The sequence below is a fragment of the Serinus canaria genome, chromosome 13 (assembly GCF_022539315.1).
Source record: "Serinus canaria isolate serCan28SL12 chromosome 13, serCan2020, whole genome shotgun sequence".
In the NCBI taxonomy this organism is placed as follows: Eukaryota; Metazoa; Chordata; class Aves; order Passeriformes; family Fringillidae; genus Serinus; species Serinus canaria.
This window is the reverse complement of record NC_066327.1, coordinates 4,412,508-4,430,621: the sequence shown is the minus strand read 5'-3', so window position 1 is coordinate 4,430,621 and position 18,114 is coordinate 4,412,508. Positions and strand designations below refer to the sequence as shown.

General features: G+C 48.2%; 3 protein-coding genes across 14 annotated transcripts in view; 2 read left to right on the top strand and 1 right to left on the bottom strand.

The window, feature by feature from the left end:
• The window catches only part of WWC1 (WW and C2 domain containing 1), a 66,677-nt gene extending 65,833 nt beyond the window's left edge, over positions 1-844 (top strand). Inside the window, exon 23 of the mRNA XM_030229170.2 lies at positions 94-844. Coding sequence (XP_030085030.1) covers positions 94-160 — 67 coding nt within the window. The 3' untranslated portion in view covers positions 161-844. The remainder of the gene's footprint in view (positions 1-93) is intronic.
• Positions 845-1,491: 647 nt separating this feature from the next.
• RARS1 (arginyl-tRNA synthetase 1) lies at positions 1,492-18,031 on the top strand. Of its 2 annotated transcripts, XM_050979661.1 has the most exons (16): positions 1,497-1,580; positions 3,144-3,242; positions 6,698-6,832; positions 7,340-7,528; positions 10,722-10,833; positions 11,769-11,869; positions 12,286-12,407; positions 12,720-12,840; positions 13,110-13,239; positions 13,558-13,662; positions 14,518-14,696; positions 15,039-15,148; positions 15,739-15,844; positions 16,550-16,722; positions 17,282-17,529; positions 17,880-18,031. In XM_050979661.1, exons 4-16 carry the CDS (start codon positions 7,376-7,378, stop codon positions 17,987-17,989), a joined length of 1,770 nt encoding a protein of 589 aa, XP_050835618.1. In that variant the 5' UTR covers positions 1,497-1,580; positions 3,144-3,242; positions 6,698-6,832; positions 7,340-7,375; the 3' UTR covers positions 17,990-18,031. The 2 variants fall into 2 exon arrangements, with proteins under 2 accessions (XP_050835617.1, XP_050835618.1); XM_050979660.1 differs by lacking the exon at positions 3,144-3,242 and having other exon boundaries at positions 1,492-1,580.
• The window catches only part of LOC103817459 (rho GTPase-activating protein 7-like), a 47,558-nt gene continuing 47,303 nt past the window's right edge, over positions 17,860-18,114 (bottom strand). For 10 of the 11 annotated variants that reach the window (XM_018915325.3, XM_030229194.2, XM_030229195.2 and 7 more), the window contains one exon: positions 17,860-17,996. The gene's annotated coding sequence lies outside the window, so the exon portion shown is untranslated. The remainder of the gene's footprint in view (positions 17,997-18,114) is intronic. The other variant, XM_050979657.1, reaches the window with a different exon arrangement.

Genomic DNA, 18,114 nt, shown 5'->3' with positions numbered 1-18,114 from the left:
TGTGGGGACAGCTGGTGGGGTGAATTCTCCTGTGGATGCTGGACACTTCTGGCAGGATTTCTGTTGCATTAACAACTGATCCTCTTTTTTCAGAGAGAAAATGGCATTTTTCACACGGCCAAGAATAAATATCCCAACGCTCTCTGCAGACGATGTGTGATCACCATAAAGTATTTGCTTTCTGGACAATTCTACAAATGCAGATTGGGTTTTGAAGTTATTTATGTGGTATTATGAAGGTACCAAGGCATTTGTATATTAGAGCTTTTGTCAGTATGTGGATGTTTTGAAGATTTTTAGGTTAAAGTTATATCATCACAGAAACCAGCATTAAAGTGACAAGATTGTATAGTTTGTATATTTAGGAATGTATTTTTGGGAAATAGAATTTTAAATAAGAACAAAATGCAGCTTAAGGTGCTGTTATTCTTAAATAATGCTGTTTAGACTTTTTTGTACAGCTCTACCTTTTAGAGGTTTTACTGCAATAAAATAAATTTGAAGGAACCTCACCCCTACCTTCTATGATGTTCTGCATCGGACTCTCCTCTGAGTGATGTATTTCGTACCCTGTGGGGAATGCTGGGAGCCAGATGGGACTCCCAAGTGCTGTGAACGAATTCTCTGTGAGCTGTGAAGCATTTGTGTTTCCTGCCAGGTCATAAAAGTAGGTGTGAAGTTCAGAATACTTGCACTTTTAACGTTTGTACTACAGCTCATGTCTGTAATGGGTCTGTTAAGGTAATGTGGGGAGCCCATTGAAACCACTGCTGTGGGAGGAGGGCTGCAGGTTTAAAGTCCATTTTAGGTTTTTCCAATAAAGTGACCTTTCTGGACAAACCTGCCTTCTTGCTTTTTGTCTTCAGTGAATCTTGTCATCCCCTGGCACCCAAACTGGGGTTCTTTTGTGTTGCCAGCTGGAAGCATATTGCTTGTCACATCTTGTCACAGGAGATGCTGTAATGGACACATTTCATATAATCACGGGATATGCTGAGCTGGAAGGGACACACAAGGATCATCCAGCCCAGCCCCTATCCCTGCACAGCCACCCCAACAATCCCACCCAGTGTATCATCCCTGGAGCGCTGTCCAAAGGCTCCTGGAGCTCCGGCAGCCTCGGGCCATGCCCAGCACTTCTGGGGGAACCAGAACCTTTCCTGACCTCCGGCCTCACCCTCCCTGACACAGCTCCAGCCGTTCCCTCGGGTACTCGCTGGTTTTCCTCCCTGCCTGGACATTCCTGTGCCCACTTTGTACCCACCTGCTGGGGAGGGGACACATTTCAAAGTGCTGGGTGGTGACACGGAATGGGTGGGGGTACTCTTCCCTCTTCCCTTCCGCCTTCTTTTCCCTTTCCCTTTCCCGTTCCCGTTCCCCTCACGCCGCAGGTATCCAGGCTGCCCCTGTTTCCCGGGCAGCCGTGCCGCCCCGCCGGGTCCTCCCCGCCGCCCGGGGGCGCTGCCGCCGCAGCCGCGCCGCTCCGATCGCTTTCCGGTTCCCGCGTTGCCGGTCTCGGTTCCGGCCGCCCGAGGATGGAGGCGCGCGTGGCGCAGTCCGCGGCGAGGCTGGCGCGGCAGGTGCGGGACCGGGCCGGGCCGGGCCGGGCCGGGCGGGGAAGGACAGGACAGCCGGGCACGGTACCGCACGGACTGGGACAGCCCCGACCGGCACAGCCGCGGGGCTCCGCGGGGCGCAGGTGGCGGGCGAGCCCCGGGAGCGCTCCCCGGGTACCGAAGCCCGCGCAGTGCCGGGAGCCCCGGGCGGGTGGCTGGGCCCCGCGGGAGCGGGAGGTCTGCCTGGGTAGGGAAGGCAGAGAACGGGCAGGGCTGAAGCGCTTCCTGGGCTGCTCCCGTCTCTGCCGGACGGAAGGCAGGGCTCCATCGCTGTCCTGTCTCACGCCCAGGGCGGGATCGCGGCAGCGTTCCGAAAAAGCTTCCAGAGCCGCCAGCGGAACCGGCCCCGCACGGCCGGGGGTCACCGGGCCGGTCCCGTGTGTGGCGTGCTCTGGCCGGGCAGGGATCACCCGGCGGGGCCAGGGCAAGCCCGGGAGCCCTGGGCAGCCAGGGAGGGATGCGCCTCCTGTGTGCTGGCACGCTGGCCTCCTGGAACAGCTTTACAGCAGCCACAAGGTGCTTAGGTTGGGGAGAAGGTGGTGACAACCCTCTGCCTTCTCAGTGACCATAGTAATAAAAAGTAGAACTGCCAGGACAGAGCTGCAGGTGTCGATGGCTGCCTCCCCCGTTCCGAGGCATCTGTCCTGGTCAATGACCGGTACTGACAGTAGAGTGCAGAGGCAGCTTCAGGAAAGCTTTGACTCCTCCAGGGTCACTTGTCATACCTTGCCCATTGTCTCAGGAGCATCCAGCTGAAAGCTTCTGGGCTTTGGCCTTTGGGTTCTTGCCTGCCATACTTGTGTGCACTTGAGCAACTTTTGAGTGTGTTTCCTGCTCATGACTTAAATATACGACAGGCACTGAGATAATAAATCTGGCGGTTGAATCTCTGCAGCTCCTTCTTGCCTTTGATTTTACCTTTCTCCTTTGTTGCTGCTAGGAGAGGAAGGACATCTCAGGTAAGGCAAGGTGGCTCTCCCTTTGCTGTCCCTGCTGTTTGGTCTGTAGTCCCTAAGCAGATTCCAGACACTGGAAGCAGAGCAGGAGGGAGCAGGAATGTTCAGCTCCAACTCCAGGAGGCTGCAGGAGGCCATGCAGAATTACTCAGGCTTACTCTGCCTGTCACTTCCAGCCACATGCTCCCTGTTTCCAACTGCAGCATGCCCTGGAGCCTGTGGGGAGCCAGCCTGCAGGAAAATAACCCAACAAAGAGCAAGCAGTGTGTGCTCAGACGGCTCAGCAGGCAGAGTAGTAGAGATAAAACTGAGCAGGAGGCAAGGAGGGGAAGGAAGAGTGATGTTCTGCTCCCTTTGCCGTGCTCTCTCAGGCCATTTTCTCTCCTTTATGATGTTTTTCTTTTGATGGAGAAAAGCTCTGTCATATTAAAGCCCAGAGACAGAAGGCTGTGCCAGTTTCCTGCTACCCAGCTGCTCAAGTAGGGTTCTTGGAAGACAGTCTTATGTGCTAAGGGAAAATGTGAGGGTGATTTTGGTCCTTTGAAAAACTGTAGTTTTTTTTTATTCACAGGTGAGGGGAAGATTTCTAGTACTCAGCTGAGCAAAGAGCCCTTGGAGATGTCAGCATGGCCTCATTAATTCCCACAGCTCCTCATGAGGTGGTCATCAGGTATGACCCTTCAGAGACAAGTTGTGCTAGACAGTGCAGGTAGAATAAACCAGGAGGTGACACTTGCTGACCTGAACAGCAGCTTTTCCCTTCCTTTTCTCAGTCACACATCTTTTAGATCAGAGGTGTATTGGAATTGTCTCCCTTCTCACTTGGATGGGGCCATGAGAGAAGAGTTGTTACTGTAGTTTTGTAGAGTAGTTTGTTTTTTAGGAAGCATTCACAGCCTTTCAATAACATCTAGCATTCACAGATCTTTGCTAGAGAATTTATCACAGGGCACTGTGGTAAGAGGCATTTCTGATGTAAATATCTGAAGACCATTTTTCCAGGCAAGCTCAGCAACATGGTTATGGGTGTGTGGGTCACAGACTCATGGCATACCTCAAGTTGGAATAGACCCATGGACCATCAAGTCCTGCTCCTTGAACTCCTATAGGTTTGGTGCCACAACCACTTGCCAGGAGTGATTTGGCAAGTGTTTCAGTGCACCAGCACCCTCCCGGTGAAGAACCATTCTGAACGAGTCTGAACTTCCCCTGACACAGCTGCATTTCATTTTCCTGTCTCCTGTCACTGCTCACCAGAGAGAGGAGAGTGCTGGCTGGTGTTCCCAGAACAGGGGTGCCCCCATTGCCAGTCTGGAGATGAAAGCTGTGTGGCTGTCCCAGCCCAGCTGCTGGGATCTCAGCCCCATCAATTCTGAAACCCCAGAAAGCATTGCTCAGTTCAGGCTTTTCTGCTGGGTCCTTTTGAATGAAAACTTCATTTCATCATCTGTTTAAGCTGTTGATGAGCACAATGAAAGGGAGACTGAAATGGCAGCAGCAGCACTGGTGGCAGCTGGGCCACCATGGTGACACCTTTTTCTCTCAGTTCACACTCGAGTAACAACATAAGGACTGCTGCTGGAAATGTCTGAAGAAGGGGAGCACCAAACAGGAGAGACAAATGGGACAGTCTGGGGTGGCAGTCTGGGCTTGGTCACATCTGGAATGGGGCCATCCCAAATGCCTCCTGGTGCCAGTGCTGGGAATTTGCTGGTTCCATGCAGTCATGGGAAAAACGTAGATGAGACTTGCTGAACTGTGGCAGTATTTTAGAGGTTTTTATCTCCTGGCCAAATCCAAGTGAGTACAGTCACCCTGTAAAAGAGCTCTTTGGGCCAGATGTCTGCCCAGGGGTGGGTGATTCCTGGGCCCTGTGGTTCTGGCTTCTGACCATGACCATGGATAAACTCTTTCCTTGTCCTCACCTGTAGTGTAACAGTGTGGAAAGAAGCTCCAGTAGGTTCCTGGTCATGTCACCTCCTGTGAGTCTTCCCTTGGGTGGCCAGAGGTGTTTGATTATGTAGGAAAATCCAGCTCAGATTCCTCTTTGGTAAAGCTTGTCAGTGGTACTGAAATATCCCAGTTATAGCTTGGGGGGAATCTTTTAATGCAGGAGAAATACTTGTGAGGTGCTTGCTGTCTTGGGCCTGCAGGGATTTTAGTTTCAAAAGCAGAATGTGAATTTCTGGGTCTGGAGAATGTTTGCCTTTGATGCAGAGCTCTCCTTGGGGTCCTGGAGGTCTGTCCTGAAGCTGGTGACTTCACTAGAGGGAAGATAATACTGTGTGAACACAGAATTTACAGATTATGTGATATTAGGGGCTGTAGATACCTTTGCACTTATGTTTAAAGCACATTCTAGGCTTGGGGGATGAGTTATGTATGTCACTGCTCTGATGTTTCTAGCAATAATGGCACTGAAACTTAGAGTGATGCAGCTGTAAAAGCACAGTGAAATCTCCTGTTCTATTTTTTAACTTGAGGTATAGAAGATTTTACAAATGGGTCTATAAATTATGTGAAATGCTACCAAATCAGGCCAGGAAGAAAAGCTGAAAATAAACAAATCTATCTGCTGTTGCTTATGGGGGAAAGTTTGTGTATGTATGTCAATGAGAGGAAAAACTGATTTTTGGGACACCTGCCTTGGGTTTTGAAAAGAAAAGCTGAGATGGGACTGTTTGAAATGAGTTGCTTATAAGGTACAGCTGTACTGTTCAGTGATTTTAATTGTGTAAATGCCAAACCAGAGGATTTAATATAGGTTTGGGGTTTTTTTCTCAAAGTCCTGTTTCTTCACATCCCAACTGCAGGAAGCAGCATTGTTCTCCTCTGTAGCAGAGGAGGCCTTGAGGTTATAACAGAAGTGTGCCATAAACTGAAGCACAACTGAAGAATGACCTCAAAAGTACTGATTTTCAGCTTGGCCCACAAGTAGGCCAATCTTAAGATTGTTTTGCCTCAGCCTAGGCTTTTGAGCACGTGCAGTTAGTTACAGCAGCATTCCTGGGAGTGTTGTTCAGGTGGACATACAAGACCAAGAGATTCAATGGCCCAATTTTTTCCCTAATTAAATAGTCTGATTGATTGTTTGAAGAGCAACAAAGTAAATGAGCCCTTTTTGATAAGGTTTGGTGGCCTGCAATAATAGCCTGAGCTGCTTCCTGCTGTGGAGATGCTGGCAGAGGAGAGCCTGGCTGAGGGGACCAAGGGGGTGACAGACCAGGGTGGGCAGTGCTCCCTGCCTCCCTCCATAGCAGCACCAAGGCCCTCAAACCTTCAGTAGCCTCCAGGATTCTGTGTCAGAGCCAGCTTTGTGGCTCAGGGCACAAAGCCTGTTATGGGAAGAGATGAAACAACAGAGATGAAACTTCAGCTATTTGGTTTCTTTAGGGTGTGGGGTAAGGAAGATTCCTGCTCCTTGCAGCAGCTTCGAACCTTTTGCTGCTGACAAATTGGTCTGAGTTGGGACTGTGAAGTCTGGTGGGACACAGGGAACTGTGTTTGGAACATAGAGGCCCTCCTGACATTCCCAAGTGCTCCTGAATGCCTTGTGTCAGTTTTAAGGGAGAAGACATACATTTCCATCCTGGACAGGGCATGAAAGGTTGAGTGGTCAGGTGGAGTGAGTGCATCCTGCAGAAATGCCTCTGTGGAGCAGCACACTACTTCTGGCATTCCTGTCTCTAGGTGGGGTTTTGCTTGCTGGGGTTCTGTGAGTGGTCCTAGTTTCCTGCTCTGAAACTGTGGCCTGTGAGATGGTGAAGCAGGCTACAGGAGGCTTTAGGGAAATTTGAGTCAAATCATTTGGTGTCTTTGTTGAAAAAGCTGGAGAAAGTGCTTATTTCGGGAATATCTCATTAGCATGTCCTGTTGTCTTTCTTGTACTTCTGTCTTGATATAAGTGAGACTATTTTCTCACTGCATTTTTCAAAGAGTATTTCAGAATCCTTGTTTTTCACACAACTAGAAACAATCTTCAAATATTGTTTGGAATTAATCAGCTTACATGTCATTGCTGTTACCTTTACAAGGCAAACTAGCACTGTGCCTGAGATCTTGCAGCTCCTCACCTCCTGTCTCCTCTCCAGGAATTACAGTGTGGCAACTCAAATTTCTTTTCAGGAAAACGAGATCAAGCTGTTAACTGCAGAAATTGAGCGTCTGAAGAATTTTGGGTGCTTGGGAGTGTCCCCGAGTTTGGAAGGGTTGCGAGACGAAAACGCAAAGCTCAAGTACAGGTTAAACTTCCTCAAGAAGGTAAGGGAATAAAAAAATCATTGCTGGACCTTGTGGGGTTTTTTGTTATTTTTAGGACAAGCTAAATAAATGGTGTGAGTTTGTTACAGCTCTGATGTGTGACAGCATGCTTGCTCAGCGTTCTGACACCTTAATTGGTGGCACAGCAGATACTTCTTGGTTCTTTAAACAGAAACCTGATTTATGGAAGATGTCAGTAGGTCAGTAAGCCCACATGCTCATGTCTTGGGCTGTTTTTGACCAGGTGGCCCAGATGAAGTCTGAACCAGGCTCACCAGCCGAGGTGTGAGAAGTAATGCAGCCCTGCAGTCAGGGGAAGGTTTGTGCTGGGAGGTTCAGCAGGAGAATCATGTGATTTTTATGTTGTATACATTGCTCCTGTGCCTGGAGGTGTCAGCCAAATCTGTCAGCTGTGCTTTGCCAGGCAGCCAAGGAAAAAGTGGGATGTAACAGCTCCTCAGATGTTGGGAATTTAGCCTTCTGGATTTTGGTGGTTTTCTTTTTCAGAGTCTTCAAGAGGAAAGAAGTAAATCAACCAAAAGCATGATTAATATCAACAGCTGTCTCCAGGAGATCTTTGGAGCTGCCATTCAGGCTGCCTACCCAGACTTAGAAAACCCTCCTCTGGTGGTGACACCAAGTCAGCAGCCCAAATTTGGGGACTACCAGTGTAACAGTGCCATGGGCATATCACAGGTAAATGATGTAAATATTCTCAACAAAGCAGCAAAAACGGGGATGTTGTCTGTTGGAAGCTAAGGGATAGACACGACAGTGAGAGCTGCAATATGAGACTTGTTCTGGGCTGAGAATTGAGTGAGTATTGAATGGCATTTTAAGGAAAGCATTGGCCTTTGCAGAGCTGGCCTTTAAACCTCTGTTCAGGTGCCTGGTATGAGGGAGTTAATGTGTGTGGCACAGAAAGTCTGCTTGGTTCATGGGATCTAAATCAAATCAGGATTTAAGTGCTGCATCGATTTACTAATGATGTGCAATTAACTACCAATTAGTGAGTTGTATGTTTGGAACTGAAAACAGCAAAACAATAAATCACAATTCTAGAGAATTGCAAAATCTTGAGAAACACCTGCATATCTCTAACTGCTTTTCTCCAGTGCCAGGAGATATCCCCACATGTTAGTGTGTGCCCATACCCCCTTGTCACAGGGCAGGTGACCAAGGGGCATCTTCAGTTCCCCTCTTGGCTCACACCTCCCATTGCTGTGGATGCTGTGGTTTCCTTCTGCCCACAGACACACACGGCAGTGCAAAGGGGCTCAGATGCTGCCCTGTGTGCTCTGATCAGTATGGATCCCTGTGTCTTACATCCCAAACTGCCCTCCCTGAGCTCCAGCCAGAAGGCACTGGCCATTGTTAGGCCTGGGTGTGCTCAGGAAGCGCCTCTCAGAGTCCAGCCAGGTGTGGATTGCTGCTTGGGCACTACTCTTCATACTCCTCTGGCTCAGTCCTTTGTTTAGCATCTCTTGTTAATTCCTTGGGTACAGGGAGCTTGACCAAAGAGGACCCAAATAGAATCAGAGACACTTCAGCAGTTGCTCAGCCTGCTCAGTGGGCTGGGACAGTACTGAAGTAAATCTAGGAGGTGTGGGAGAAAGAAGGTGGTGTGTTCTAGCTTAGGCGCTGAAGCACCCAAACTTTCAGTGCATTGATGCCTTTGGGTGACTAAGTAGACACTTTGTAATTACAGATCTTTTATATGGCAATCTAAACAGAAACAACTCCTTTTATACACATCCTGTTGTCAATTCACCCTTATTAACCCATTGGACTGGCAGTTTTGACGCTGAACTTGCACTGCCACTCGTGGAACTCTGCTGTCCCAGGTTGTCCCCATACAGTGAGCGTGACTGGGGCAGCAGGGGCACGATACGTGCCAGGCAGCAGGCTCTGGGCTGTGGTGCCAGGCAGAACTGCCCTCCCAGATCCCGTGTCTCCCCTGGGTCTCATTAGCATGTTGTCACTGTGCTGCTGCCCTGGGTGACTGCACTGACACGGGATTCAGGGCGCTGCCACTTCCCTGACCGCCGCGTTACCCCAATTAACTCGCGGTTGGGATTCTCGAGCAGTCCAGGCTTCACATAACTTCACATAACTGAGTGTCTGAACAGTCCCCTTCCAGCCAGGGTTCGAGTTCAGGTTGTCAGCTGTGGTGGTGAATAAGGGTTCCTAGTGCTGGCTTTGGCTGAGGAGTTTGTTCCTTGGGCAGGCTGTGCACTGGGCTGGAGCTTGGCCGTGCTCACACAGGCGGTGTGTCAGCATGGCAGAGCCAGGGGATGAGAGCAGCAGGTTGGGGACTTCCTGTCAGCCTGTTTTAGGGGCTTGGCTGTGGTGCAGGGCTTCACAGGGTGTCACCCGGGCAGAGCTGGAACACGGGTCAGGGTCACTGGGACTGCCAGCAGAGTGGGAAGTGCCCTGACTGGGGCAGCACTGGTACGTGCCAGGCAGCAGCCTCTCCCTGCAGGCCTGCTGATGTGGAAAGGACCTTCACAAATGCCCGTTGTTTTCCTGGGAGCTCATTAGCATATTAATGCACGGGGGTTCAGCCAGGAGCTCCAACAGGAGTGTGGTAACCATTTCTGGAATGGTTCACATAATGTGCCTGTAATCTGGTGTAACATGCCCATAATCTGGGTTTGCATTTATTTTAACTGTAGTTTACACTTTGAGTAACACTAAAGCTACTGAGGTTTGCTTTTCTTGCCCTTTTTAAGCCTTTACCATCTTGTAAGGATCCTGTGTATGACAGGTTAAACAGAAAACCGAAACTTTAGTAGAAATACACTTTAGAGCAGACTGCAAATTAGCAAATAGAAGCAGTGAGTGTAAATTCTGAGTTGACAAAGAGTTACATCATCTTTGTGGCCTCAGTGGAGTTGTTTTCAAACACATCACAGTAATACTGGAAAATCATGTGCTCAGAAACAAATACTTGTGGTAATTTTATACAAGTGTGAATGTAGTGTTTTGCAGAGGATGGGTTGGGCTAGCTTACAGAATAAAGGGTGTTTTTATAAGATTTGCAAAAAGCTATGTGAGAAGATGCTTTGGGAATGGACAGGGAAGTTATGTAGTTGGACTAGGTGATCTTCAAAGGTCTGTTCCAACTCAAACCACTCTGATACTATCATTGTATGTAAACTTGTGTTCTGTACTTTGAGTTTCTTATAGTGGGCTGCTCATGTCTCCAAGGGAAAAAGAGAGCTACTTTAATAGCAGTTTTTCTGATGCTTTTTGAAGAAAATTGGGTAGTGCTGGGATTATATTTGTTTGCTTGGGTTGTTGGATTTTATTTATTTATTCACTTACTAATCTATTCACTTATTTATTTATTAAACTTGAGACTAAGACAGGACTGAAGGCAGTTTGCTTTGGTTGTGTTTAATCATAAATAAACAGAGCTGCTCTGAAGCCACACTCAGCATCTGCTGGAGGCATAGTTCAGAACTTCAAATGTGAATGCTGGCAGAGCTGAGGACACCCATGAGACTGATCAACAGGATGGTGAAGCATTGAAGGACTGTGCCAGCTATGTTGATTTTTTAAAGGATTTGTCCCTTTTACTAGCTTAGAAAAATACAAATTTACCAAACCACTTAGCAGGTTTTGTAAAATAGCCTGGGAGATTTTCTTCTGACACAGGGACTGCTCTGAGCAGAGGGAGGTGAACATGGTGGGTCCAGTCAGGCTTGTGCTATGGACAACTGATCTAATCTGTAAAATTGGCTAGAGATGTTTCTCTTTGTGTGTATTCTCTGTATAATGAAGCTGAAGGACCATGAGGATGTTTCAGTGCTTCAGTATTTGTGCTGTTTTGCTCTCTGGAATGTTTCAGAGGACTGAATTTTCCTTGATCTTTGTTGTGTTCCAGATACTGCTCAAAACCAGGGAACAGAAGGTTAGCCCACGAGAAATCGCAGAGAGAATAGTAAAAAATATTCCTGCCAATGAATGCATTGAGAAGGTTGAAATTGCTGGTCCTGGTAAGATAGTTTCATTTTACACATTTTGTATATCTTAAAGCAAAAGGGCTTTATTGTGAGAGGGAAGCTGAGTTGAGTTCTACTGTTCTGTGTTTAAAACTGCAGTTTCACAGTGGGTTAGCTTCTGTCTTGGTGAGCTTTGTAGCACTCAGACTTGTGTAGCAGCAGAGAATCTACTTCTGTATTAGAATTAGCTGGTATGATCATGAGCCCTTTAATTAGCAATTTTTCCACTGATCCTTAAGGGAGCAGATTTCCTCTTTCAATCACAGCAGAAATGGACAGCCCTTCTTGCTGTTGCTTGCATGGTAAGGAGACCTTGTCCTCTCAGAACTGAGAAGCTGGAGTAGCATGCAGGTCATTAATTGCTGCATTTGTTCCCTGTGACCCAGGGAAAAATACAAGGACTCATATTCCTTAGGGCTTCAGCATAAACAAAAATCCCACAGCCCAGTCCTTTTAGGGTTAGAGCTTGTTCATGGGCTCTGTGAAGCAGGAGAAGTAAGACAGTGTCATACCATAAGCATAAATTATCCCAGATGAAACTAAGTTTTAGGATATTAATTTTTAATAAAAGATAAAGCAGGATTTGGTTTTGCATTCTGGAAACCAAATTACTTATTTTCTCACAAGAAATTGTTTCTATAAATTCATTGTTGAGTGACAGTGTACAAAAAGGAGTGATGTCAATGGTGTGGCTTGCAGCAACTGACTCCTGCAGTAAAGGCTATAGTGATGTGAGCAGACTCTTCTAATCTGTGAACAGAGATTGTCTTCCAGTGACAGCTTTGTTGTCCCGTGACTGAAAAATGTTTTGTCAAGCTGACTTCATGTGCTTGATGCATGAAAACAGAAATCCAGGGGGGAAGGAAACAAAAAACAATCTGAGGCACTTCTGCAGCCCCAGCACTCACTGCTGGTTTTTTCCTGCAAAGGTTTTATCAATGTCCACTTGAGAAAGGATTTTGTGTCGAAGCAGCTGAGCAGTTTATTGATCAATGGAGTTCAACCACCAGCTATTGGCAAAAGGAAAAAGGTACAGCAGTAAGCACACAGCCATCTTGCTACAGGGGAGATGTTCTGGACTGCAGTATCTTTGAAATTCCCCCCTGAAGGGATGTGCTGAGCAGATGTCCATGTCAGCAGGGTGTTAGAGCAGAGTATGTGGGATGTGGCATAGGAACTGGGGCCATGGGATAGGTCACTTGTACTTGCTGTGGTCTCTGGTGGCTGAGGGACAGGGCTCCCTGGGGGTGGGGGTTGTGCCCAGGTCAGTCTGGGAGTGATCCCTGACCCTCAGCTGGGCTGCAGCAACGCTCTCTCTGATGTTCCTGCTGAGGGTCAGCAGAGGTGATTCTCCTTCCCACTGCTCCCCCCAACAAAACCCAGATCAAACACACGAGGCGTGGTAATGGCCTTTTATTCATGTGTTCCTTTGGTTCTGTGCCCAAGGTGGTGGTGGATTTTTCCTCCCCCAACATTGCAAAGGAGATGCACGTTGGCCACCTGCGCTCCACCATCATCGGGGAGAGCATGTGCCGGCTCTTCGAGTTCGTGGGTTATGATGTTCTCAGGTGAGGCTCAGTGGCTGGGTGTGGTGGGCTTGCTGGGCTGTTTGTGCAGCCCTGTCTCTCTCTTCTGCTCTGTATTGGGCTTACTTTATAAGCAAATAACCCTTTATGGGTAGTAGATACTAAGCTGAACAGGTGTAGCAGGGTTAGGAATCAAGGTGGGCAGCAGCTTCAGTGCAGTGAACTGGGGAGCATGCCTGGACTGGGTTTCTGGTATTATGTGTGTATTTTTTAGAATAGATATTTTGAAAATGTGTGTATTTTAAAGCATATGTTAAAGAGATGATTATTATTGTCCTCTTCAATTGCTCCAAGGTTGAACCATTTAGGAGATTGGGGCACCCAGTTTGGAATGCTCATTGCTCACCTCCAGGACAAATTTCCGGATTATTTAAGTGTTTCTCCTCCCATTGGGGATCTCCAAGCTTTTTACAAGGTATGTGTATCAAAGCAGATTGAGAAGCTTTACAAATTGCAGCGTAGCTTTGGAGAAATGAAAGAATTAAGTCACTGTTCGTAGATTATTGTGATAACCAGTGATGAATTGTGGTATCTGGTATTGAACTGTCTGTATATGGGGCATCATCAAAGGCCTTTGTAAGCACACAGCCTTTCTGTCTGAGATGAGCATACTTGGAGAGCCTGTTCTGGGTGTTGGTTTGTTTCAGGGGAGAAAGCAGTGCTTTTCCATGTGTTTCCCTGCAGGAGTCCAAGCAGAGGTTTGACACAGAGGAGGAGTTTAAGAAGAGAGCTTACCAATGTGTGGTGCTGCTGCAGAGCAAAAACCCCGACTTCATTAAAGCCTGGAATCTCATCTGTGACGTGTCACGCAGAGGTGACTTCACCACATCTGGAATCATGTCTCAGCTGTACAACAGTGTGGCTTTCCTCACTTTATGTCTGAGCACACCCATCTATTTTCCCTTGAAAATCACTGCCACACTGCTAAGAGCAGCTGAAAGCAAAGAGCCAGTACAACCAAAGTACTGGGCTGTCTTAAGTGGAGACTTTTTTTTGTCTCCTAAATCCTAGTCTGATGCCTTGACCAAGAGATGGATAATGCTGTTTCAGTCTTGCTGTACCCCCTGCTAAACATGCCACTGGTTCCCACTGTGTGCCTTTAATGGAAGTCTTATGCTCTGTTTCCCTCAAGAATTCCAGAAAATCTACAACTGTTTGGACATCACAATTACAGAGAGAGGGGAATCCTTCTACCATGAGATGATGAAAGATATAGTGAAAGAATTTGAAGATAAAGGTGAGGCTTTTGGTCTCAGAAGTTCTGCAGCTGTCAGGATGAGCATGGTGACCTCAATCCTATTCAGCAGGGCTTAGGGCTGGTTCTTTTCAAGTTGCATCTTCCCCATGTTTGCTTTTTTTCTCAGCCACATTTCCTAAGAGGACATTTTGTGGCTTTTCCTCATTTCAGGAGGAATCTTTCTTGCTGATATCAAAAGCAGTTTGTCTGTGATATTTGTAGACAGTAGCACAGGGTACTTCTGGAATTTATTGTATTCTGAGTAAACAGTCAAGGAGCAATATATGACAGATTTCCCAGTCTTAGTGTTGTGACTGTGGAAACTTTGTCTGAGAAATCTCTGTGAAGACAGTGGGATTTTGGGATCACGTTGACTTTGAAACTGGTGAAAAGACAAATGCAGCATAAAAAGTCTCTGGTTTTATGTGTTCCTGTCTGGATTTTGCAGTTCCTGAGTCTCACCATCTGAAGTGTTCTGACTGTCTCACCTCAGAATGACTCTGTGCAGAGTTGTCATACCTCTGTATAGTTTCTGTTGCCTTTAATGCCATATTTTGTGATGGGTTTGTGGCTGTACAGGCAGATCTGAATGCAAATAATGGGAGTTTTTGAATTAGGTCTTTCCTGGTAAGGCCCCATTTGTGCAGATCTGCTCACTTGTGCATAGTTCTGGAAGTGCTGTACAGAAAAGGGACTTGTGTTGACAGGGGAGTTCTCATGTAGGTATTTTCATATTTTTGACTCTGTGAGTGTGTGGCCTTTTCTTCCTGGTAGCAGCAGGGAGGGGAGGTGTTGTTGCTGGCCCAGAAGCTCCCTGGTGTGATTGGGCACAGAATGTTTTTCATTCTTTGGCAGGGTTTGTCCAGGTTGATGATGGCCGGAAGATCGTGTTCGTCCCGGGTTTCCCAGTCCCGCTGACAATCATGAAATCAGACGGAGGTTTCACGTATGACACATCAGACCTGGCTGCTCTGAAGCACAGGCTGTGTGAAGAGAAGGGTGACATCCTCATCTATGTTGTTGATAGTGGCCAGGTGAGTTCAGCACCCTCTGCTGTAACTGTTGGTGCTGGTCTGCACAAAGTGTGTGAAATGATGGGTGCAACAGTAACACAGGTAGAACACCACAGGGTCTTCAGTGTGATTGTTATATTTACTCCTTATCTGAACAGTGATGGGAATTAGCCATTTGCTGCTTCTGTAGAGCTGGAAAACTCTTGGGAAGGTTGAACTTTTCAAAGCAGAATTTGTCTGTGGAACTGGAAACGCTTTAGGTCTTACTGTGAAAGCATCGTTGTGAATAGGATAAAGCTATGAAGAAACTGCATCTGGAGGAGTGGATTGAGAACCAGTTGTTGGTGTTTTATTTTCTTGCAGTCTGTGCATCTCCAAACAGTGTTTGCAGCTGGACAGATGATTGGTTGGTATGATCCCAAAGTCACCAGAGTGGCCCATGCTGCCTTTGGAGTGGTGCTGGGAGAAGACAAGTAAGTGTCTGGGTGTACTTTTTCCTCTATCTGTACCTTGGAGAGAAAGTTTGAGTGAAATTTGCTTGTCTCATTCGTTGACAAGTATGTCTGTGGCACACCAAAAAAAAACCCAAAAGAAAGCACTGGTTCCTGTGCTCTTACCTGTAACTGTGTCATTGTGTTGTGTGTCATTGTCCTTGATCCACACAGTCACTGCTCCCTCTTGAGCCTGGCTTCTGCTGCCTGGCACTTGGATTGGCTGGTGGAAGCTCATGGGGCACTGGGACATGGCAGTGGTAAAGGCCATGATTTTCATTACTTTCTACCTCCATGGTAGATGAAACAAAAGTTGGGGAAAGTCTGGTACTGGTACTGTGTGCTGCTTAATGCCTGGAACTGGACAGTTCTCACTGTTGAGTCCTTCCTGGCCATTCCTGCTGATCATGCTCTGGGTGTTCTCTCAGTTTTGGAGCTCTCCATGTGATGGCAGTTCCTTCAATACAAAAGGATTTGCCATGTGCTTTTTTCCTAAGCTTGCTGGGCACTAGGCAGAGGGTGGAAGTGTTTTGCCTCTTATGCAGGTGGTCATTTTGGCTGTGTGTTTTCAGGAAGAAGTTCAAAACTCGTTCAGGGGACACGGTGCGTCTCATAGACCTGCTGGAGGAAGGACTGAAACGAGCCATGGACAAGCTGAAAGACAAGGAACGGGACAAGGTACTTGTGACAAATTGCTTGTCTTTCCTGAGAACTTCCCAGATGTGTTCACAGATTTATGGTCTCTGCATTGCTTAGTGAGATTTCTGTCTGTCTTGCTGCCTGCAGAGAACTGGATAGTGTGGGACATGGAATGTAACAGAAAGACCAAACTCTGTCCAACCACAGTGTGAGGCACTGGAATTGGGAAGGGTAGTGTAGGGGGAAAGTGCAAAATCCTTTTTTAAACAGGAACACGAGGAAGCAAGGAGGAAAAAAACCTTGAAAATCTCTAAGGGTCTCGTAGGAGTCAGGCACAAAGTGCTTTGCCCTGCTGCCACTGTTCCAGCATAGAGGGGTTTGTAAGTGGATTGACCAAAATGCTCCGTAAGGGTAGGAGAACCAACATTTGTTCTGTGTACATGTAAGAAGCAGGAGCAGAGCACATCACACCTGGCAGGTTGTGGGGCACAGAGGTCCTGTGGGCTGTCAGAAGAGGGAGTCAGCCCTAACCTGGGCAGGGCTGTGGAACCTCACAGGAGAAGTGAGGGGTGGGTGTAGGGTTTTCTGCTGCCCTGAAGCAGAGAAGTGCATGTGAACTGAGCACCAGGTGGATAAATGCCCTGAGCAGCCTGGGCTCTCCTCCTGAGCCCTGCTGACAGGCCAGGGCTGTGCATTGTGCTTCATTCTTCCTCTTGACTGTTGCCTGTTTGCAAATTGCTCCAGGTCCTGACTCCAGAAGAGCTGAAAGCTGCCCAGACATCGGTGGCTTTTGGATGCATTAAATATGCAGATTTGTCCCACAACAGACTCAATGATTACGTGTTCTCCTTTGACAAGATGCTGGATGACCGAGGGAACACAGCTGCCTATCTGCTCTATGCCTTCACACGCATCAGGTGCGTGGGGTGCTGCAGCTGCAGGAGTTGGTGCTCTCTGCATCTGTGTCGCAAAGGGACATCAGTGCTCTTGGGGGTGTTGGGTAAGAGAAGCCAACTACACTGGTATGCACCACGGACAAGATTTTATTTGTCATTGCACATGATGTGTCCAGTGCCACCCAAAATGGCTCTTCTGTGTGGCACACAGCCCAGGGAGGGAACTGTGGGAGTTCCTGGAAAAGCAGAGGATTTAGGTGGTTGGAAAAGGATGCATCTGTGTTCCAGCAGCTGCTCAGCTCCGGTATTGCCACAGCCCAGTTTTCCTGGCACCCTGAGCCCTGGTTTGCTTGGGAATATCAGCTGTCCTTGCTGATGCAGGTGCCTAGAGCCCGTCCCTCCCTGTTCCTCTGCAGTGCCCTCCTGGATCGAGGGCTGACTGTTCTCCTTGGCCTGGTCACCCAGGACTGGGCAAGAGAGGCCATCAGCCCTGAGGCAGGCCAGACAGGTGAGCAGGCTGGCCCTGGGCAGGCTGGGCAGTGGGACCCTCACAAGCAGACTCTGTTTTGGGCCGTTCCAGGGCAATTGCTCGCCTGGCCAATATCGATGAGCAGATGCTGCGGAAGGCAGCCAGGGAGGAGGTGCTTGTCCTTGACCATGAGAAGGAGTGGAAACTGGGCAAGTGCATCCTGAGGTTTCCTGAGATCCTGCAGAAGATCCTGGAGGACTTGTTATTGCACACACTCTGTGACTACCTGTACGAGCTGGCCACCACCTTCACTGAGTTCTACGACAGCTGCTACTGCGTTGAGAAGGACAGGCAGACTGGTGAGTGTTGGCCATGGGGTGCTGCGTGTGCCTCTGCCACATCCTGTGCTTACATCCAGCTCCAGGGGGTTACCCTGTGTTGGAAAGGCTGTTGTCATATTACTGTGTCCATGTGGGAGGGTTGACAGAGACTGGCAGAGCCCGTGTTGTGACTGAGCAGGAAGGTTGAGGAGACCTGGGAGCAGCCAGGCACCTGGAAACAGGAGGGGTGGTCAGTGTGCCTGGCTTGGGGAGAGCAGGAAGGGTTCCGTGGGCCAGTCCCGGGCCTGGTTTTGGGTGGAGGGGTTTCCCCTGGGGAAGGTACTGTTGTTCTGAGCAGCTACTCCAGCTCCTCTGTCTGTGTTTTCCAGGCCAGATTGTGAAGGTGAACATGTGGAGGCTGCTGCTGTGCGAAGCCACTGCCACTGTCATGGCCAAAGGATTCGACATCCTGGGGATTAAGCCTGTGCAGAGGATGTAGCAGTTCCCTGTGGAATGACAATAAAGGGACTAAACAACTGCAGTTCTCTCTGTCTGTTGGAGTGGGGTTGTGGTAAGGGAAAAAAAAGCAGAGGGGGAGGGAAAAGGAGAGAAAAGGAGTGTGGC